Source organism: Myripristis murdjan, chromosome 12 (assembly GCF_902150065.1).
Source record: "Myripristis murdjan chromosome 12, fMyrMur1.1, whole genome shotgun sequence".
In the NCBI taxonomy this organism is placed as follows: domain Eukaryota; kingdom Metazoa; phylum Chordata; class Actinopteri; order Holocentriformes; family Holocentridae; genus Myripristis; species Myripristis murdjan.
The window spans coordinates 7,049,495-7,073,342 of NC_043991.1; the positions used below are offsets into that span (position 1 = coordinate 7,049,495).

General features: G+C 41.2%; 1 protein-coding gene across 1 annotated transcript; it reads left to right on the forward strand.

Moving 5' to 3' along the window:
- The first annotated feature begins 15,302 nt into the window (after positions 1-15,302).
- Positions 15,303-19,174, forward strand: LOC115369052 (SH3 domain-binding glutamic acid-rich protein homolog). The gene is made up of 3 exons (XM_030065560.1): positions 15,303-15,467; positions 15,949-16,113; positions 18,486-19,174. The coding sequence occupies exons 1-3, from the start codon at positions 15,423-15,425 to the stop codon at positions 18,546-18,548; spliced, it is 273 nt and encodes a 90-aa protein (XP_029921420.1). The 5' UTR covers positions 15,303-15,422; the 3' UTR covers positions 18,549-19,174.
- Positions 19,175-23,848: the final 4,674 nt, after the last annotated feature.

Here is a 23,848-nt window from a genome sequence, read left to right on the forward strand (position 1 = left end):
ACATTAATGCACGAACATGTACGTACATTTTATATTGACTCTATGTTTAATTCAACTGTATGTAAATTCTTGCTGTTTATTCTCAGAGGTTTGCTGAGATCTCACAGGCCAGTGTGATGCAAGACATTTAGCGCAAAATTTCTTTCTTTTCAAATACTGTCAGTCATGGGACTTGCATTTGCTTGCAGATGTACTAATGCACATGTATACGCACACACATGCACACAAAGACTTTCAGAAGTGGATCCCTTGATATTACAAGCATAGTAGCCAGAGTTGGCCACAGTTGAGTCATACTGCTTGATTAGGGGTCAGGAGATAATCTTCAGATGCAAGGCACTGGCTTGCTGTCTATTAACTGAGTCTGTCAAACACAGCTTATTAAGGACTATTAAAATGTAGATAGAAGTGCTTGGAAAACCATTACTGAAGTGGTCTCTGCAGATTTCCAACATTTGGCAGGGATTGTTTGCGCATGAGGGTTAAAGAGTGCATGCCTAATAGTAACACCATCTGCTCTGTGTGTTCATGGATGAGCATTTATGTGGACTGTAATATGGCACTGTTGACGTTATGTCTTGAGCTTTGAGTTAAACAGCTGTTTCGGCTGGACAAAAATATAGTTTTTTTCTTTCAGTGTTTGGAAACTGAAAAAGTAGTGGCACAACAGCTGCAATCAGTGAATATTATATACAAAGGAGTTAAAATCGTGATTGTTTTGACAAATTTATTCAGATCACAGTTTTCAAAGCTGGCAAAGAACATGGATATACCAGTAAGATAAACAATTTGATACACATTTTATAAATTACAGGATTAGAGACATTCTTGTTTCTAAAGACTTTAAAGATGACAGTGTTTTGGGATCTGTAAAACCTCAAACTCTAAAACTCTAAGGTGTCTCAGGGGCTTATTTTTCTCAACTCCAAACACCACTTAATTTTTTTCATATCCTACTTTAAGGGACTCTGAAAATCACCATGGTGTTATGATAACCTATTTTCTTGGACTGCAAACACCATTATGATGTTTTAATAGCTGGCTTTCGCAGAATCCAAATACCACCATGGTGTTTTGATTGCTTACAGACTCCAGACACCACTATAATATAATTAATCTTTTTTTTTTCCTCATGTACTCCAAACATAATTATGGTGTTTATTCTTGGCAGTAATTATTTTATACATTGATTTATGAGGCTGTGCACCCAGAGTTGTGGCCCTTCGTATGGTGTATAAACCAACTCATTTACATGTTGCCCATCCATCCATTTTCCATACTGGCTTTGAGGATCTGAGGCATTTCCCAGCAGGGAAACAGCCTGCACACATTGCCAGGCCACCACAGGACGAACAGACAAACACACTCGCCCATTCACATGTATGAGCAATGTGGAATATTCAGTTCACTGTAAACAGAGGCATCCAGAGAAAACCCACGAAAACACAGGGACATGAAAACTCCATTTGAAAAAAACAAACAAACAAAACAAAAAACAGCTGAGATTCCATGTCTGTAGCTGCTACAGTTTTTTTTCGTTATGGGTCTAACATTTTGGCCTGCTGGTGACGCGAAAAGGAAGGAGTCACCAACATGGCCAAGATTCAAGCTGTAGGTGACACGAATGTTGTCACAAAATTTTATGGCAATGGAAAAAAAAAAAAAAACAACATGACATATACAAACACATTTTTCTCGCCGGCTTTTCTAGTTCAGATACAGTTTCAATTTTATCATTGTATTTGGCATTATCTAACTTGATTTGCCCTGGCGGCCTAATTTGATTTTAAGGCTTTATTTTGTTTTTAACCTTATTACAGAGGCTTAATTTATTTTTAAATTATTTTATTTTGTTTTAGTGTTTTTTTATATTTATATCTGATGTTGTGCAGCTTTTTTTATTTTAACGTCTTAACTTGTTTTTAACTTGCTATAATTTGCTCTAATTTTTTCATTTGTCTGATGTTGTGTAACACTGTGGAATATTGTGTTGAATTTAGATGTGCTATAAACTTACTTATTGCTCAGAAAGTTCATAGGGTCACCAAAACTGACAGGTTTCACAGATCAAATGAACTTTATTGTGAGATTTAATGGAATCCACCTCATAGAGTTTGAGGCAACTGCTGATCGACTGATCAACCAGCCAACGTGATGATCATACTGTACAGGGACACGCTTCCGAGCTGACCAAAAAATTTAAATTACAACAAACGAGGACAGATAATGTAACTTGTACTTATGTGTCTTATTAAGTTGTTGGGCCAACATAAGTCTGTGGCAAAAGGGAACATGCATGCAGCCTCATACCCACCACAAACTTATGATTGGTTCTAGTGGGAGGGCGAAGAGTTCACATTAATCATTCTCCTCATGACTTTCGATTCTGCAAATATGCAATGTGCATTTGGGATTTCTTTTTACCCATTCTTTTTGAAAAAGTTCTGACTTTAGCACACAAAATGCTACAGCCACACAGACACAGTGAGTGTCCATGCATAGAAGCGGCTTGTTTTGTTTGGCCATAAAGTGAGTGTTACCTCAAGCCACAGTGTCTGACAAGACCTCAGAGGTGATGAGTTTCAATCAGTGTTGGTGCTCTCAGGACTGTATTTCCCTCCCCACTGTGACTATAAGGGCATCGTGGAGTAGTCTATGATTTGTGAATCATCATCATCATATGATCATCACGTTGGCTGCTTGTGCTGACCTCAAACACTGCCGCCCTGTTGCAAGTTGTACTGCCTGAAATGTGGAAAAAAAAAAAAAGAATAAACCTTGTCTTGCAATCAGAAATGTGTCTTGATTATAGTATTATCCTCTTCAAAGGTGCTGAACGCCATGTTGTTGCCTCATAAAGAACCCAGCTGCAGGTATTAGTGGCAGCGTATTCAGATTTAACTCAACTGCAGCTGTGCTCATTTAAATCTCCCGCTAAATTGAGAAATTGAAGCGATCCTGGCAGTGTTTTGTGGCATGCTTCTCTCTCTTTCTTTAGTCAAATAAAAACATAATAGAGGAGAATTATGAGCTCCAAGTGATAGGAAAACTAAAGTTACTCGGGAACACAGCCGTGCCAACACTGCACAAGGTGACCTTTAAGTAGTGTTTGAAATTAGCTGTGGATTCTGGCAGGTTTGCCTCTTTGTCTCTGTATTCTCTCTATTTATCATTCCTGCATCTTTGCTGCTGTATGTCTGTAGCATTCTCTACCCTTCATATCTCTCCCTGATACTCTGCCTGACTTAATGATTTTCTGTGCACCTCTCCTCTCTCCTGTGGCCCGTCTGTCCGTCGTTCTCTGGCACACACCCATTTATCATTCTTTGAATGGTACTTCTGTGTTGCTGTCTCCTCTTAGCTCCTCTTCTCACACCGACAGACTGATGGTTTTTTATGCTCTTCTACTATAAACTCCTCTGCTCTCCTTGCTTGCTAACATTGCATCCTGGCCTTTCCCACATCCTTGCCTGCTTGTCTCCAACCATTTCTTTCCTCTCCTCTCCAACAGTTCATATTGTCTCACCGTGTTTCATCTCCTCACCGCTTCTATCTCCAGTTTCCTGTGGTTTCTTGGGGGAATTCGCACTGGAGTTCTTTATCTTTGCAGGGCACTTGCCTTGTCTGGTTTTGGTACAAGTTTCCAAAATGTTATAATGTTAACCTAAACAGTTAATTTCATTATGTAAGCTGAGGTGAACAACAGATAGTGTGTAAACAGATAACATCTCTTCCAATACTTCCCTATTTTTCTAGATACCTAGTGATTCAAAAATGTGTCCCATGTTAAAATCCCATATTTGTGCAATCTCCCGCTGATGGTACTGAAAATGACCCTGTTGCTGTTTTTAAATACTGCAAGATACAACGTTATTACTGCGCAACCCCTGCCCATGACGATAACTAAACCCACTGTCAAGACCAGTTACTGTGAAGCAGAACTGCAATGTTGAGGATATTTGACTTTTTCTTGCAGTGGAAGATCTTGACATTCAGCATGGCCATAAATAAGACCGTAAATGATAAGCAGGATTAGGTTATCAGGCCAGCTGCCACTGAAACCGCCTTCAAAAACAAGCTCTTTGACCTCAGAGTGAGTGACTTACATTTTGATTCATGCCATGCCACCTTCACCTCCATCCAAGGCTTGTTGAATTGATTTAAGGAGTGAGTAATGGGGATATTTTCTTCAGGCAAGTTGTTGTGAGACGGTATTTTGTCCATGGCATTTGCTCGGCAGATAGTTTCCCCTCACACATGCTATGCAGGAGATTGCCCTCTTGTCATCACCATCACCTTACACGTCCTCGCTGGCATTAAGGAAAAAAGGGATCATTCACAAATGATGGGCTTTGGATTTCTACACACATCAGGGGATTGAATGCACACCCTTTCCTTCACCAAGCTGCAGGAATGCTTTCTTCAGCACCATGGACCTGAGCTCTGGGTTTTACAGCATCCTGGTGTGTGACAAAATAAAAGTACATAACCTTCACTGCATCAGTCGGCTGAATAAGTGCAAGCTGATGCCACAGTGGCTCAGTAGTAGTTCTGCTTCTTTCATGTAAATCATGTTGAACAACTTGGTAACTTGGTGACCTCAGCTTCAGCAGCCCACACTACTATTTGGAAGACCTCCTTGTAACTGAGGAGGAAGCCCTTAAGAAGATTTTGGGTGATGGTCCAGAACCTGAGAGACAGTGCTATCAAGTTTAAGCTCTTGTGAAAATTCTTGGTTTCTTAGTCATGACCATGAGGACCATATACAGTTGCACTTTGGTGAGAAAGCTTCAGTTCTTCTTGAGCATGTTTTTCTTCTACCAGAGCTTCAATCCCACTCTTCAGCTACTGCCAAGCCTTTCTTTGCTCTCACAGGAGGTCAGAAGACGAGACGGGTGGAAAAGTCAAGCATTAAGTCTTGTGACATATTACTGAGGAGTGCAGACATGTTCAGGAAACTAACTGCTGCAGACTAGTGCCCATTGTGTAAGAAGGCCTTCATTAAACTCAAGAGTGAGGTTCTCAGCTGTGCTGTGCTGGCTCACCCTGACTCCTTGAAGCCTTTCATCTTGTCTGTGCATGTGTGTCTGGATGGGCTTAGAGCAATCTTATCACAATTTCCTGCCGAAGAGGACAAAGCATGCCCCATTATCTTTGCCAGTAAGACCTTGAACAAATTACAGTGGTAAAAGTGTCCTGCCAATCATCTTGGTTTCATGTCCTTGAAGTTAATCATGTCTGAAAAGTTCACCCATTGACTAAAAAGCCATGAATTCACAGTGTTGAATAACAGTCTACTCCCCCATCTGCTGACCATGCCCAAGCTTGACACCTACGAGCAAGATGACTGGCCAAGCTATTATCCTGCAACTTCAACATTAAGTACAATGTAGGCCCATGAATGTTGTGCACTGAGCCGTGACCCCTCTCCCTCTTCCATTAGTAAATGACTGCTTTAGAAACCACTTATGAATGCCTTTTATGAGGCAGCACAGCAATCCCAGCCAGCCTCAAACATCTGAGACTTCTGCAGCTCATGGTCAAAGTTGCTTTGCTGTTTCGTAGTGACTCAGAGAGTGTTACAGAGAACAGGGCATCTACCTTATCCACCATTTCTAGCAGCTTCAACTTGCAGGACTAGACACTGTGCCTTCACTTTTATTGCATACGATAAAAGGGCCACCAACATCGGGATCCCAGCATGTCAAGAGGGGCTCCTCCAGACAAGAGCATCACGGTTCAGGACACTAGCTTTGTTGAAGCACTGGGAGACGCCCACGGCCTGGGATGGTTTCCTCGGCAAGAGATGAAAGAGCTGATGAGCGCAATAAAGATGTCTCAAATGGTATTCCCAGCAAGTCTGATGGACAGAGCCTTGAAAGGAGTCTATGATCTGGTAGGACACCAAGGTTAAGTCAGAACTCCTCACCTGCCAAGGCAATGATTCTTTTGTACTAATATGGAGAGACATATGAATGCCTACATCTGGTGCTGTTAGAGGGGTGTACCCACCAGGACCCACACTGGGCCTCATTAGAGAGTATAAAAAATTAATCCTCTGTGGAACTCATTTGCATCATCTTCTGGTCAGCAGAGGACAAGAACCAACACTCTGTTGACGTAACTGCGGTGATGAATCACTTTATAAAGATGGCCCATGCTTTCCTGCACAGGAGCCACAGGAGTCTTCCGGTAACCTGTGATTGCATGCTTTGTTTATGGTTTCTACAGTGTATACACTTGGACGAGGGCGTAGCTTTGAGCATGAACATGTGTCCGAGGAGCTACAGCTCACCACCGTGACCAAAACTATTACTGACAGTCACTGAGCTGTGCTACAGTTCTGCCTCAAGCAAACAGACAGAGTTCATTCCACGGGTTTCAGCACTGCAGTTAGCAGTGGTGACAGTTCAGGGAAGGTCAGGGGTGAAGGGAAATCCTCAGTTTTTGACTGCAGTTTGCTCTCCATCAATGAAGCTAATGTTGCGTACATGCCACAATGGGAAATTCTACTTCAAAATTAAAGCACTATACTAGATATCCATTGCACTTCTCTTCCCGCACAACCACAGTCCTCTTTTGGACTGAGACCCACCAGCTGAGAATCACTGGCATGGGTTTAAAGGGTTTGAAAGATGTAAAACACTGGGGTTTTGCTGGTTGTATGAATGAAGAATTAATTTTTTGTGTGTTGAAGTCACATAAGGAGTTGAATGAAGCTTTGGAAAAGTGTCAGGCAGTGATGAATTATATATGCGATGTGGACAGGTTCTATGACACAGAGCTCCAGGGGTCCAGTCACAGCTGTCAAGGACAATTTGTGACTTCTTGGTGAAGTGAGCTTTCAGCTTTATTCACTTGTGGTAGCTGCTGATAGCTTATGGTATCATTTCAGGCATAACGGGATTTAACTTTGTGGCAACAAAACTGCTGATGCTGTGATATGAGAATGCTACTTTTGCTGCAAGATAAGGATGGCAGAATAAAATAAAAGATTTATGCAGCTCAGTCAAGGCTAAGTGACCATTAAGGTAAGGTTTAAGGCAGAACTTCCTTAACATTTATTAATGCAAATGGGCATAGATAAGCAGCCTGCTAGTCAGGCAGCGTGGCTCATTAAAGACCAAGAGACAGGAGAAATAAGTCAGGCAGTGGTCCCAATGCAGCAGCCCAGCATAGCCACTTGCTCAGATGTGGTGGGGCATAAATACACCAGCAAGGGATTGATGCACTCTGTGTGTATGGGATGTTAGTCGGGGGCGGGGGTGCATGTATATTTCAAAGCATAATCAGTTCAGTGCCTTGTAATGAAAGCACCCATAAACATGTGTACTCTCTCCCTGCCTCTCTGTCCTGCACATGCACTTACATTTTCACAGGTACACATGGTGACACACACACACACACACACACACACAAATTTTGCTCTATTATGTCTTCAGGTGTCTGTGATCAATTTATGCACATTTTCACATGATCAAAACAGATTAAATTTGAAGGGCAAAACATAATACAGACAGGACAGAGCACAGATTTGGTGCAGTCCTACAGCAACATGATGATCGTGTGTTCATGTGAGCTCACGGGCTCCCTCACTGATCAGCTGCTGTAATCTATTTAGTGGCACTTTAGTTTCCAGGACTGCTATTCTGAGCTAGGTACAGGCCATTTACATTTTTACCAAGAAACCACAGGGTATTTGTCTTCTTTCTTTTTTTTTCTCTCTCTCTCTCTCTCTAAGAAGCTATAGGGTAACTACCACATTTTTAAATACCAGTGATGGCAAATGGAAAAGGAATAATGGAATAACAAAATAAAAGCACAAAAGAATAAAAATGAAGAAAAGAAGTGTCTATCATTTATATCATGCACTAAATGCTGGATGTTTTTCAACTGAGAAATTAACTTGGTAACAGCTATATGTGTGAACTTACATTGGAATAGGGCAACAGTAAGATAAAATGAAAACAATCTAAAAATACATAAAGTTTTAGGGAACAATAAGAGGTATTTTATGTTTATATCATGAAAGGACTTACAGAAAATGATTATCCGATGTAAAGATTCAGTGGGGGTATACACTGCAGTTTTACAGTCCAGTCCTGTCTGCAACATAACAGAATGCAGCAGAATGAAATCTGACAAATACCAAAATTATTTTGGATGGCATGAAACATTCTTGGATCATAATGACAAGACAACAAAATTATTGTGAACAAAAACAATCAAGCTGGATATCAATTGTTTCTATATAAAAAAAAAGGTAATCCAAGGACCCGCTGCCAACAACATTTGATGATGCTGTTTTAGCGTCGGGAGGTGAGGGCCAATTTTTCGGGTTTGCCAGTGCAGGCAGAACAAATGAGCTCTCTAAGCCTCTCATTTAGTTGATCACAGTCATCAGAAAAATAATACCATATGTCTGTGTTTTCCTTATGCACAAGGCTCATCCACACTGCTTAATTAAGAGGATATACTGGAGACAGAATCAGAAAAATGGAGTTTCAAGTGATCTTTATGTTCAGACTCACAGACGAGATTTGAAATGGGGTTAAATACAGAAATAGTTTGCCAGCAGACTTGGAGGAACTTCTACTTTCCTCTTGTTTAGTCAGCACTAAATATAAAATAATGCCCACATGAGAGTGCCAACATGTCTTAAGGTTAGTTTGCAAAGTCAAAAAGCACAAAACTAAGCACAGCATAATAACTAAGGACAGCTTTTTTATATACATCACTGAACAATCTTATATTGCCCAAACAAACGTTTGATAATAATGATAATAATACTTTATTTATAGCACCTTTCATGCAGGGGGTGTAGTTCAAAGTTTTTTTACAATAAGGTGAAAAAAAAGAGTATAGTTTAGGCAATTAAAAACAAGTGCAAACACTGCATGATAAAAACCAAGCCTGCTGCATTATAACCCCAATGCATGTGCATGGATGAAGATATTAGAAAAAGAGTGTTCCTATGTGTAATAATGCTTTTTGAAGTGTGTGTCAAAATTTGAGTAAACTATCAGAAAAAGAGCTGAAGACCTTATGACAGTGATTTTAAAATTTTTCAGAGAAAAAAAATCAGCTCAGTAATGTTCAGCACATGAAATTGACTAAAATAGGGACAAAATACACAGTTTTACATTAATATGTAACAAATTCAGTTTTACCAGTGCAGCGATAATCAGTTTTACATTCATCACTAAATGAAAAAATTAGTGAGTGTATTTTTACTGTTTACACCAGGACCAGAGTTGAGTAACATGACTCAAATGGGCAATTTTTAGCTGCTCAGTACCCATAACCCAGATGCTGCTCTCAAGTGCTGCTCTAAATTCAGCTTCTGCAGATTCTTTGAAATCCTCATAGCGACTAATTCCAGGATCCTACACTTGTACGCCCAATGGGCTGTCTTGTGAAATCAGGAGCCTGTGCAAACTGAATGAGTATCCTGTCGCATGTCATCAGATCAGGTCCTGTGGTGAACCTCCGAAACTTGCCCAAGTTATCTTCATCCATTACTCTGATACATCTTGATCTGATGTTCCACTTACTTCTGTTTTGCTGTCAAATCTGCGGGTAATTTCAGCCGTCACGGGACTTAAAAGGTTGTCGTGCCTTGACGTTGCCGTACATTTCTTCACTTGCATGCGTTTCTTGAAGCTCCTTACCATTTAGGGCAATCTGCTGCAGAGACTCTTGTCACATACTCTGGCTTTTGAACAAGCTCTTGATGAGAAATCCCCAACAGAATCTTTAAAACATTTTCATCTGCGGTTGTCAGGTGGCATTCAGAATTTTTCAGGTGTTATAAAAGCCCATCAGGCTGCACAGACTCAAAATATTCCTTTAAGACATCATCTTTGAGTGCATTCACTTGGTTTTCTGAGTGTCCCTGGTTGAAGTGGGAGTGGGCGTTTAACCTCCTGCAAGGACTTCCCCTTGAAATCTGGCACATTATCGCTCAACCGTTGTGGCCACAGCATTAAAAAAATATATATCTTGGAGAATCCTGGCTGCTCAGTGGTAAATGACACCAAATTATCACAGTGGCCTGGGTTTCAATCCAGCTGAGGAGGTTTGTTGCATGACATCCGTCTTCCTCTCCTCATTTTCCCGTCTGTCTCTCAACCTAAAAAAGCAGGAATGCCATAATCTAAAAAAAAAAAAAAAAAAAGCAGGTCTGTTGCTTTCAGTCTGTTCAGTCATTCCTGGCTATTCTCCTCTCCATCTCCCCAGGCCAGCATAAAATCCCAAAACGGACAAGATTAGCCTCCGTTATTCCAAGGATATGATTCCTGGTCCAGCCATGGGTCTCCCATTTAATCTCACCCAATAAATCATCTTGTGTCCACTCATTTTGGTTTCCCTTTTCTCGTCTACCAACCACTTTACAATTTTTTTTTTTTTTTTTTTTTTTTGCCTCAATTCCCCCATTCACACACACACATTCACACAGAGACTAACAATGCTTCAGTCCCTTGCTCAGGGACACTTCAACTCTCTGGAGGAGCTGGAGATTGAACCAGGAACCCTCCAGTTACCAGACGACCGCTCCACCTCGTGAGGCATGCTTCCCCCTATACAGAGCTAGAATTATTTATTAATTACTTTATTCTATCAACTAAATAATTATTTATTCTTGAGCCACAGTTGTGGAACTTACTGGGTTTGTCTAATACAAAAAAATTGGCGCTCTCTAATCCTGAATTGAGGGCTTATTCCTATCAGAATGTGTGTTTGCAACTGCAGATCTTGGCACTTGGTGCAAAATATTTCTGTGCAAAAAGTTTCTGGTCCAACAGGTGTGGTCTGAGTAAGTTTCTGGTGAGGTCTAACTTTTTGTTGTTTTAAGACGGGCACAAGAGGAAAAAGAAAAGCGGAACAGGAGGGAACGTGGGCAGAGGAGGAGGGAGACAGTTTAAGGACAGCGGGGGTGGAAAATACGGACAAGACGAAGAGAGAGATGGAAGTTTCTTCATGTTATGGAGTAGGAGAAGAGACAGAATGACAGAGACGAGTGGGAAAGGTAGAGACAGAGGCAGAGGGAAGTGAAAGAAAGCGCAGAGATCAAGCGCAAGAGTGAGAGTGGGGTAGCGAAAGAAACAAGACAGGGACGGAGGAGAGAGATGCATGAGCGAAAACAAATCATTAAAGTTACGCAACCAGTGATGCTGGCGGTGTGTGTACTGCTGCAAATAAGATGGGTGCTGAAATAAAGCGTGCTGGAAAATACAGTTGTTGTTTTTTTTCAATCGCTTTTTCCAGTGTAATGAAACTGGGAATCACTTTGTCATCATCTTCACCTCCAAACCACAGCAGAAGTTTTCTTTTGCAAATGTGGTCCTACCTTTTCATTGGATTCACACATTTTTCACGCTCTTTTGCACAACACTTCTCAATTTACTATGGTAGTCAAAAGCAAAACATCTGCTCACAGCTGATAGAAATGACCTGCATCACTGTGAAATCACTAGTGCACCTGCATCACAACCCTTTTCACCAGTCACCATTCACCAATCAATCAGGATGCACCTACAAAAAAGGGGCCTATAAATTGTATTCTGTATTTTTTTTCAACTCCTTTGAGTTTTTCTGTGTAATACTGTATGTGAATTACAGTATTTCAGTTTTTGCCATCAATGCAGTAAAATTTCACTTCAAAGTCTTTCTGAGTTTGGATGCAGTTCTTTACTGTAAGTTCACATTTGAATGTGTAGCTCACAGGAGAACCTTGTTCAAACTGAGAGCTGTATTTTGTATTCTGCTGTCAGCTGTGTTACAGTACAGTAGAGCTGATTGAAGGAATCTACTCATTTGGGCAGAAGTTGAGTTGTTTGAGGGAAATACAGGCTTTTGCTACTTGCTTTACAATATGTAACTATGTAAATTGTCAAAAAAAAAAATATGACTGAAATACACACAGGAAAAAGTAAAGTGGAACCTGCACAGACTGAAAAGGCTGTGTTGCATTTTGGTGTTGAGTATGAAGTGAGTGAGTGGCTGGATTCACTCGCTTGACTGCAAGTTGCATTGGGCGGTGACAAAATGTGCTTTTGTTGCGTGTTTGAAATGTTTTGTCATGGTAAGAGCCTTTTGCAAACCAAATGTGTTATTTTGGGCAGAGCGCCTCTCATTAGGCCGACGGATTAACTGTTTTGATACCAGGGTTTCTGAGTTGACAGAGGAGGTAAAGCGATAGAAAAAAAAAAAAACTGTAATGTGAACATCAGTAGCCGACCAGAGCAGAATCCATTTGTGCCGCTGAGCGTCGCACCGTTCAACTTTACAAGATATATCACAGCGTACACCTCAGCCTCTGATCATCACACCGGCACTGAAATGCTTCTTTTGGATACTTTAATGTATCATAATAAAAAAGTATGACATCAGTATGGCAGTATGACCAACTGCCTCACGGTTATGAGAGAAATTTGGCAAAAATATCATGTTAACTTAATATTGTCTAGCAATAGTAGGGTCTTATTTTATGAGTAAATAATTAGCAACATCCAAATCATATATATTGTATAACAAAAGTCTGACAGTACATATCATGGGACAAAAAACAAAAACAAAAAAAAAATCACACTACATCATTCTGCTGTATTAATCACAATTGAAATAGCTTGCCCATCACAATTTTACATCAGTACATTTTTTTTTTTTTTTTAATTGCTCACATCCGAGCAAGCCAATTCAATCAGTTGCTAAAAACATCTGTAGGTCAGAACTAAACATAATTGTGCATGGTCATGCTTTATCACTGAAATTTTATATTTATTATCCCCTCATATCAGTTAGTGAATTGTGTCTTGAGATAAGCATATCATAACAATATCCCAAATGATATAACTTAGCCATTATGTAAGCTCTCTCTCTCTCTCATGCACGCACACACATGCACACACGCACACACACACACACACACACACACACACAGACTACCGCATACAGTGTCTGTGCTGTCTCTGAGCAATCCCATTTTATGTTGTGTGTGTCTCCAGGCTATCAATAGAGATTAACTTTCTGTTGTCTGCCATTGATTTCCCCGCTGTCCCACCAGGTTAGACCTTCTGACTGACAGCCACTCTGCCGTCCAGCAAAGCCAGTTCATCCAGTTATTCTCGAGGCTTTTCCCAGGCTCTCTCTCTCTCTCTCCAGCCGTCTGTCAGCTCTCAGAGAGATCATTACAGTTTTGGTGTGGTCCACTGGGCCTAAAAAGGGGGCCGACCTGTCTGTCAGCCCTCTTGACGCGGCAAACCAGCACATTGGGCGTTAAGTGTCCTTCTGTCTGTCTGCTGAAATATCTGTTTCGCCCTCTCTCCATCTGTCCCTCTGCTCTTATGAGGAGATAATTATGATCCTGCTCTGTTAAACACCCCGCCCCCCCCCTCCTTGATACTAAAAAGAGGCAGCACATTTGGTCAGTCCATTTATCTCTTTCTCGTTCCATCTGTATTTTGCAGTGTGTCTCCGGATGTCCATCTGTTGTGTCACACTTTCTTGACTATTACACTTTAAGATGTATTAGTCAGTTTGCACGGTGCAGACTAACGGGTCATTGATGAATTACTTTTTTTTCATTTTGTTCAGCTGGACCACAGTGTGTAAACCAAAGTGATGAGCTTGTTTATAAAGGACAGTTCATGGTTTGTGCGTCCTTGTGTGCCCACAAGGACGCAACACACGGCAATGTTTAGGCCTTTATGGGTCAAAGAATAAAGTGTGTAAAGAACCATGGATCTCAACGTTGAGGGCGGTCATCCTCCGTTTGTCCGTGCATCAAAGGAAAATTAACGAAACACAACGTGAGAGACGTGAGACACGGCTGTGATCCGTGAAAATACCGGTCTGACACGCCGCTATCAGATCCCGATGCCGACATGGAAGGCTGGAGACACAGCAGCGTCTTCGTAACTTCATTGCAATGGATACCAACCAGGTACAGAAAGGCTAGAATTTCATTTCTCAACACACAGTTGGCAGCGTTGGTGGGGTTACCATTCTCATTTCAAATGCACATCTCCAGAGTTCGCCTGGAGCCGATCTGAGACCCCCTCTTTCATGCGGACTCACCGAATATTCAATTAGGGCGTCCTCACCAACTTCAGCCGCATTACCCACAGCGGTGTGAAAGCAACCTCAACTTCTGATATCATTTTGCTGTTGTAAAAGCACTGAGCCTCTTTTTTTGCCCCCTGGACCAGACATGGCTGGCAGTCCTAGGAATATAAATTTACCATGAGGGCTTAAAAAGGTAAAACTTTTCTTCACCAGGGATTAAAGATAGCGCAGGGCGAGTACTTGTTGCAAATGTATCCTGCATTGATGGGTGATGTAACCACTGAAGTGAATAAAAAAAAAAAAAACTGTGTTGAACAATAAATTTGCATTTCTCACCATGTGTGCAACATTACATTGAGCTGACCTTTTGTTTGAATCCGCGCATTATAATGGCTGTCTCCGGGTTAATGTGTGTTCTGACATTACACTTGTTTCCAGCACAGTTTCACTTCTTTTTTTTCTTCTGGGGACATCTATAAATACATTGAAGCAATGCAGAACCAAGAGTGTCAAGACAATGACGCTTGATTCAAGACAGTTGTGGAGGCAAGTCGATTAAAAACAAAAACAAGTGAGATTATTTCATTCTGCTGGCAGATTTTTTACCTTAAGTAATACTCCAACGTTTTGGGTAAAGCACCCTTTTTCCGAATTAACCAGACCGGTTTGGTGGAACTGGCTCGGTTCATATGGGTAGAAGGACAAGAAGTCTATGGGAGTGATTAGCTTGGCTCCATTAAAGTGAAAAAACAAATCTTACACCAACTCCAACTCTGTCTTATTTGCATTTTTTTTTTTTTAAATTCCAAGACGTATATTTTAAATACTTCACACATTGTGTTTTGATAGAGGTTTTTGTAACGTGAATGTGAACTTTCACAAGTCTTTGAAAGGTAAATTTCTTAAAATGTCTTGAGTAGGATATCATGTTGTTTCTCACAGACGCCTCATCCTCTGTTTTACTACTGCACTATGAGGCCTGGGCTGCAGCAGCTTGTTTATTTTGATAAGTGTGATATGAGAGAGAGACAGAGTGTGTGTGTGTGTGTGTGTGTGTGTGTGTGTGTGTGGGTGGGTGCATGTGTGAGCAACTGAGGCAGGCAGGTTGCAACAGGAATGGCAGTCAGAGAAGTGGGTGTGCCCATCATACAGGTAAGCCAAGTCCAAACCTGCTGACTGCACCCTGGATAGCTGACATTCTCTCTCTCTCTCTCTCTCTCTCTCTCTGACACACACACACACACATAACCACACATGCACTTCCTCACACATTCACAGACATACACTGCCACGCCAAAAGACGAATCTAACTTTGTGCGGATTGTCCCTAGACCTTTAGCGTTAAAATATCAAATATGAAAGTTGTGGTGTATTACTCCAGTGTGACCGGGACCCTTGAGGTACAGTATGCCATTACTTTTGCTCCTCCTTCACTCCTTTACCTGCATGCTACAATATAGGAGGAGGACTCTCTCTGTTTCTGTTCTTAATTTCCATTTCAGTCAAATGAAGTACACAATGCTATATTGTGTTAAGGCGTGTTGTACTCAGTATGTCATGTGTGCGTAGCCAGCAGTCTAGACTTATGAAATCTGTGTGCACAGAGCTGCACTTTGTGACCAGCAAGACGAGCCTGTGTACAGTAATCCTGTATCTTTGAGTGCTGCTTTTCACACCTCATGTCGTGGGTTCACAGCTGAATGAGCCTTTTGAGAATTCACAAAGCACTTTCAACTTAAACTTCCAGCATACGGTGAATAAAGTATGCTGAAAATACACAAATTTTCTCTTTTTTTTCCCGCCTGGGTGCATTTACGCTGTGATTAAATTGTTTACTCCACCCTGAATTGGATAATGAATTTGCCCTGCCCTGCTATCCAGATGAAGAAACGACAGCAAAGGATTTTCTTCGTACTGGAGAGCAAGAATATCCCCTTCGAGACTGTGGACGTCGCTGTGGATGATGGCAAGGAAGAGATGAGGAGGAAAATGCAGGACCCGACTGCAGTGCCCCCTCAAATATTTAATGGGGACACCTACTGTGGAGTAAGTCATACTATAACTTGCAAAAATGATAGTCAAGTCTCAAATATAAGCCCTTCGCCTAAACGGTTGGAGGACTCCGTTCCAGACTGTAGCACTGAGCCTCTCTTTGGCTGGGATTTCATGGAATATAATTTATCTATTTATTTATTTATTTATATAGAGGCAGCACAGGGTGAGTATTTAGTCCAAATATCCTGTATTATGGATGAAGTAACCCAAATGAATAAAAAAACTCAAACAACTTTAGGTTTAATATGAAAATGTTGAACATTAAATTTGCATCTCTCTAAATGTGTGCAGCATTGCTTGTAGCTGACTTTTTTGTTTGAATGCACTGTTTGTTTAATTTTACACATTATAATTGCTTGCTCTTGGAGTTCCCTGACCTTTTTTGTCCCCGGTCAAAAAAGGTTGAAGGTCTCTGGTCCAGATTGTAGACGTATCATCGCAGCTCAAGGCTCTTTCAGCCTTGATCAGGCAGAGATTTGTGTGTTTGCACTCTGTACAAAATGACTCATTTTAAACAGCAGGCGGCTGAAGTCGTCTCCGTATTATTGTAACAATTACAGGCACACTGTGGCATAATTAATCATCATATACTCTAAATCTTCTATAATTATGTCACCTGCATCAGCTGCAAAGGTTTTACAAGCAAGTGTGACAAATGCTTCGCAGAGCCAGTAAGATTAAAAAAATTAAATGCAAGTTGCTCCAAAGTTTGTCTCAAGAAGTAACTTGAGAGTCCAGGGTTAAGGTTAGTGTGGACGTAGGGATTAAATCAATATTTATTTTGTCACACCCACAGGTTTTCAGACATAGAACACACACACACACACACACACACCAGTTAACGCCAGGAATGTCTTGACAATAAGTGATTAAAGCATTCAGACTTTTCCGTGACAGCAATGACGCCGGGCTGGTTTGGGGTGATGCTCCTTTAAAGCTTTACATAATACAACAAATAGTTTAACACAGAGGTGTAATGATGCCTCAAGGCCCTCAGCTATCACAAACATGCAGGTTGATGCAGTCATTGGCAGGATCACAGCGTCTGGGGGAAATGATTTGACATCACGACTGTCACAGTCCCTGGTTAGATGTCTGTTTTCCACTGTCTATTTCTGAGCTATGTTTGTGTGTGTGTGTGTTTTTCTTGTTTTCTCACACTCCTCTTTCCACTCTCCTGTTGTGCTGTTGTGCACGTGGGGATTCATACCTGCAGCCAGTCATGTCCCATAGTATATAAGCCCACATGGGCGTAGGCTGCAGGCGGGTTGCTCCAGTAATAGCATGCTATATCTCTTGTTCCTGCCAACATTGTGGTGAAATCCACGCCCTCTTGTAAGCCTGCTACAGGACCTGCTGCCTGCTTGTTGCCTGCTTGCTTGTGTCTCCTCTACCCTGTCTGCTGGCTCTCCTGCCTCCACCTGCCAGCCCATCCACCTCCTTCATTCATTCTGCTGATGGCCACTCTGCTCACTTCCTGCTAATGCTTCATCAAATCCTTGCTCTGCCTCACTTGCCCGCCATTGCTGCTTCTTATGACATGCACACACTGTACGATTTTGGGCTGTCCCAGATGCAAGATGACCAGCGTGAGAGAAATGTGGCGATTTCTTTGGTCGTGGCAACAGAACAGTGACCCCACATCGCAATGCGAGAAAGGTTCAAAGATGGCTGTTGTCATGCTCTTGCGACCAAAGATAGCCTGGGACAAATTTCTGACAGTTTCATAAATTTAGGAAAATCATCTCACAATGTGACTGCTGCCACGAACTACGTCTACTAAACAAACAACAGGAATTCAGCATAAAATGACACATTACTGACACTAAACCCAATGATGGAGGTAAAATGAGCAAAATGAAAAGTTTGGGAGAAGATGGATGACGTACGCCGATGATGTTGTCTTGTATTATTGACTTGCGTGGCAGCCCATGAGATGCACCTTCTCTGCATTCAACTGAATATTTCAGTTTAAACAAATTCCCCGTCTCATGGGCTCCTCTGGCCTTGTGACTGTGACACACTTTCAAAAATGAAGTTTGGTTGCACAAACGTTTTGGGATTATGCCCACCTTACAGTGAGAACGGTCAATTAAAGTAGAATGGATGATTGCTCTAGCATCAAGCATTTAGGAGCCCTGCCACACTTTCTGTTTCTGTATCTTCATTTGTGCCTCACAGCCAAATGGTTTAGATTTCAAAACTGTGGGTAACGGCTGTAATCTAGGAAGTCCTGATGCTGATTGCAAAATTGTGTTGATACTGGATCACCTGTTGTGCAGGGAGAAACAGAAATAAAGATTTAATGATTCTCTCTCTCTCTCTCTCTCTCTCTCTCTCTCTCTCTCTCTCTCTCTCTTTAGGACTTTGACAGTTTTGATAATGCAGTGGAGATGGAACAATTAGAGGCTTTCCTCAAGCTCTAAAAGGGATGGTGAAACCGCAATCAAATCACAATGCTGAGTGCCTTTGAAATACACTGAAAAAAATAAATATTATATAGTATTACATAATTTTCTACTTTATTTTGTTTTATTTCACGTGTCACAGAGGTAACAGTGTTACTGATCAGTGCATGGTGGCTAATTAAAAAATGATGGCCTCTCTTGTCTTGTCTTCCTCTTGCTTTAGGCATGTAACAGACAAAAAGGTTTTGCACAGATGTTTAGGCAATGTCTGTATTTCATATTAAAATAATTATCCCACACCTGATGAAATCTGAGCATGGCGCATTGGTGCATGTGCACAGGACTTGATGGGCACTGAGGTACCAACACTTCCTTGAGCTGATTGGTTGTTTGACTCGCAGCAAACGGATTTTAACAGCAGGGATTACAGCCCCAGCAGCAGCCTTGAAGAATGGATTATATTTTAGCTCTGACCTTCACTGTGTAATGGTGTTTTGTCAAAATTGTGTAAGAAAAAAGTGAAGCTACACAAGCTTTAAATGTAGTTACGTAATGCTGTTCAGTAACATGGATTTTCCAGTAAGTAACTGAAAATGTGATCGACAAATTGGCTGAGGAAACCATTAAAAATGTGCTATTTGATTTGAGTTCAGTTTGTCTCCAGATGATCGTCTGTTGGATTACACACTCTTAATCTGTCCAGTTGGTGCTGAGGAGACCACACCATGAAACACACACACACACACACACACACACCCTCTTAAAACATAAAGGCAGTACATCTCTCGAGAGAGCGAGACAGAGGATTTGCTGTGAACGTGTCTAAGTATTTCTAGGTGTGCACGGGTCTCTGATAGATTAAATATGAACCCACATGAGCCAAAAGTACCTTCACTATTCTATTATCTTGCCCTAAAGGCAAAAAAGGAAGAGAGAGAGAGAAAATCCATCACCGTCAGAGCTCTACGAGAGATACATCACTGTCATTTACTGTATTACACTCCCTGGAGCATGGGTATTCAATTAAAAATTTAGGAGGTCCAGTTACTCAACGTTCTTCCCCAGCAAAGGTCCAATCCATCATATCTATCTCTTCTTGTGATTTGTAGGCCTGTTTGGATGTTGTATTGTGGGTCTGTATGTGTATAGGTGCGTGTTCACAGTTGCAATAAAATAAAATGCAATAAAGTACAAATCAAAAATATTTCCCAGCCATTCCACCACATCAGACGCAGTGCAAAAGTAAGAAAAAATAAATAAATAAATGAGACTCAAAGACCCGTCCTCCTCCTTGGATGTGGTAGCCCTAATTGCACCACAGCCACAGTGAGGTAGCCTTAAGGAACACTGAGGAGAGATTAAAAAATAAGGGGACAGTAAGGAGAGAGGGATAGTGATGGTAGCAGATGTAACCCTCATCAGATGCAGGGGGTTTATTAAAATTACAATCCAATCACTGGGACAGAGCCGAGAACAAGGACAGAGACAGAAAGACGAGTCCAAACACCTAGAGGCAGTGAGACAGCGACAGGACAAGGAGCTGTGGCAAAGTGACCACAAAGAGAGTCAGAACAAGACTGCACATCATTTACATAAGACTCTCAACTTCACTTTGTTCAGTTTCTTCCCTGGATGTTTATTTATGAGTTTGTTTGTTTGTGTCGTGGTCCGTCTTCATCGTGGATGAAACTTCAAGGGTGTCTGCATAATTAAACTCAATGCATTTATTTATTTTGGTGTTACCTTATCTCAAGCACCTGGAACAATATTATTACATATAAAATATAGAGGAGTAGAAAGCAAATGGACAGAAAGTAAAGAGCAAGTACAACAAATTACGTTCAGCCGAGCTTATTATAACTTCTTACAGTGTTGTGGATGACATTACCTGGTTTGCCCCCTTTGTTTCTTCTCCTGTGCAGCGCGGGGACTGAATGGCAGTGATGCTGGCTGGTAATATATAAGAGCAAACACTGAGCCGGAGGTCTGTTCCTGCACGATCTTTCTGCAAGGACTCCAAGTGATAAAAACTGGGGCCAGTTGCATAAATTTAGTTTAAGATGAGTCTAGGCCTTAGATTCAACTTAGACTAGTCTAACTGAGAAACAAAGACACAGGTATAGGCTATTGGGTGTTTAAACTGATAGCTATAGGCCTACATACACACAAGCAACAAATACGACTAATAATTTATTTACTAATGCCTAATGCTATTTTGAGGGGGAAAAAAATCAAGAGTTAACTTGCTGTATTAAACTGTACGTCATTAAAAAAAAAAAAAAAAAAAAAAAAATATATATATATATATATATATATATATATACACTACTCACAAAAAGTTAGGGATATTTGGCATTTGGGTGAAATTTATGGAAAATGGAAAATGTTCACGCTACAGTGATATTATATCATGAAAGTAGGGCATTTAAGTAGAAGCATGCACTGGTGATTTCCTCATCTCAAACAATTTCTTGAAAGAAAAAGCCAACAACAGTGGTGGATATACCACAACAAAAAATGTCAGTGTCAATAACTTGTCATGTGCCCTTGAGCATCAATTACAGCTTGACAACGACGTCTCATGCTGTTCACAAGTCGACTTATTGTCTGCTGAGGCATGGCATCCCACTCTTCTTGAAGGGCGGCCCTCAGGACATTGAGGTTCTGGGGTACAGAGCTCCGAGCCTCTACACGGCGACTCAGCTGATCCCATAGGTTTTCTATGGGATTCAGGTCTGAGAAAGTGCAGGCCACTCCATTTGAGGTACCCCAGTCTCCAGCAGCCGTTCCCTAATGATACGACCTCGATGAGCTGGAGCATCAAACACCTGATGTGAATTTTGCCGTTAAACTCCTTGTTAGAGAACAGCAACTTGTGCAAAAAGTACTGAAACACTGAACAGTTGGACATGTGCATTCAAAAGTAAATAGAAGGTCACATTAAGTTCACCTGTAAAGGTTATAATGCATTTTAGGTTCATCCTGAAACTTTACCCGAAAGCCGAATATCCCTAACTTTTTGTGAGTAGTGTATATCTATATGTGGATGGATGGGTGGAATCCATCTCTGATGACAGCGTTTAGGTCCTAGTAAAACAACATGAGCCTCAGCACTGACCCTGGTTCTCCAGGGTCAGTGCTGAGGCTCATATAGCAACAGCTTACACTCTTTACTGTAGCGACACACCCCTCAGTGCCGTCCGGGACGTGGTTGGCGGGATGCGCCTTCACAAAGGGCACAGGTAATCATTTGCACCTTCCTGCCTCACAAATCCCCTCTACGCTCCAACTGGACGAGGCACAACCCTCTCTGTTTCTCCATAACAAACAACAAGTCACCATGACTCTGATGAAAGCTGCTGTTGGCTCCATACAGGGCGGGGCTGTTTGTTTCATAATGGTGTGACTGATGATTAGTTGGTCATCAACACACACACACACACACACACACACACAGACAGACACACACTCACACACAAACTGTAAAAACAATCATTAATTCTCATTTTTTCCTTTAATTTTTCCAAATGGTAGTGTTAGTTTGTTATTTTTGCAGGCATGGAACGAGCTGCAAAATATCATTACCTCAGAGGCATGAGCTTCTTTGAATATTTTTAAAGGCCTTTATATACTGATGTGAAAGAAACATGTTGTTTATATATTTATGTTCATATATATATATTTCTTTGACTTAAGGTGGACTGCGTTTGGATATCATCCCCCCTCCTTCGCTATTTCTCTTGTGTGGCTGTTATGAATTATTTGTGCTCTATTATGTAGAATTGTTTTTTGATTTTTTTTTTTTATGTGAAACTGATTGTGCTGCCCTCTTGACCACAACTCCCTGGAAGAACAGATCTTGTATCTCAATGGGACCTTCCTGGCTCAATAAAGGATTAATAAATAAATAAAATCAAAAGGATTTAGCTTCTCTATGATTATAATTAGGGAAAAAAGTTTTTTTTTCCCTCCCTTCAGGCTCTGGCTGTGCACGCTCAGATTGACATCTGACTTCTTGAGCAGTTGCCAGCGGGTAGGAGAGAGAGATTTGAGGTAGGCTAAGGCAAAGATGGAGCTTTTTTGGCAAACCTGAAAATTGCCTTGTAAATTTGAGCCACTAATTAGATTTAAACCAAATGAAGACAGAGAGCAAGCTGATTTAAACGAATCAATCTGACGAATTTTCTATTAAAAACATACTTGTAAAAGGTGCTGCCTGTTTGGAAACAAAATGAGACTTCCATTCATGACCCATAGGTTTGGTTCAATCATGTAGGTGATATTCATCAGCACCAAATATTGCATGATTGCCACCGCCCGCCTCCGTGCAAATTGCACAAGCCAATGCCACGAAGCAGTTTTAATCTATCGTTCTCGTTAGATAGCACGAGCTCCACGGGCCCTATTTGTGAATCAAGATGCAAGCACAGGCAGTGGCGGGACAGCCCGAGGTCAAACAGAATGTTAATAACTGTTTAACTTTAACTATAACACACACACACACACACACACCCGCAAGAGAGCAGTGGGATTCAACACAGACATAAAGCATACATACACTTATCTCTAGGATCCCTTTAGGATGTTTGTTTTGGCACACACACACACACACACACACACAGAGATGCAACATAATCTTCTATAAGTTCTATAAGATTAGGGAGACTAATCGATGGGCCCTGGGCTTTACAGTTGCTCATAACAGATTGATTGTTTCATTAGAATCGTATTAGTCACCGGAAATAACGAGGCTCATTTCAAAGCTAGGCTAAAATGAGGAGAAAAAGAGGGATAGAAAAAAAATGGAAGGGTTTTTTGGGTGAGAGAAAGAGAGAGCCTGATATATGGAGGAAGATGAAGAAAGAGACGGAGCAACACACATAAAGCACAGAGGCAAAATGAGAAAGCCAACAGAATCTGTGCACAGGAGAAAGTTTGGCCACAGCCTAATGGAAGTTCTTCAATATTTTACAGTTCTATTAGGGAGGCATTTGGAGGTGCTGGATGGAATAGGAAAGGTCAGGAGACCATTAGCCCCGGCTGAGGAATCTGTCTTCCTTACGATGAGCCAACGTGATGAGATTTAAGGTGTAGCTACTTCCACTGCACTCTAATGGGATGTAATGATAAAAAAAAAAAACCCAAGCAGATAATAGGAATCCCAGCGTCGGACACTCTCTGGACAGAGTACCAACAAACAAACACTGTTGGAGAAAATGTCAAGTTGTTTTTTCTATGATTTAGACCGTCTGCAGAGGAGTTCCACGTTGCGGGGAGATTTCAAGCACCGGTTGATTTGTCTCCCATCAGCCCTCCAA

Bases quoted from the DNA above. Each gene is read 5' to 3' on its own strand.
- LOC115369052 (XM_030065560.1), top strand. From the start codon at position 15,423: ATGAAAGTTGTGGTGTATTACTCCAGTGTGACCGGGACCCTTGAG. The intron at 15,468-15,948 runs GTACAGTATGCC...CCTGCTATCCAG, and splicing joins GTGTGACCGGGACCCTTGAG to ATGAAGAAACGACAGCAAAG. The intron at 16,114-18,485 runs GTAAGTCATACT...CTCTCTCTTTAG, and splicing joins ATGGGGACACCTACTGTGGA to GACTTTGACAGTTTTGATAA.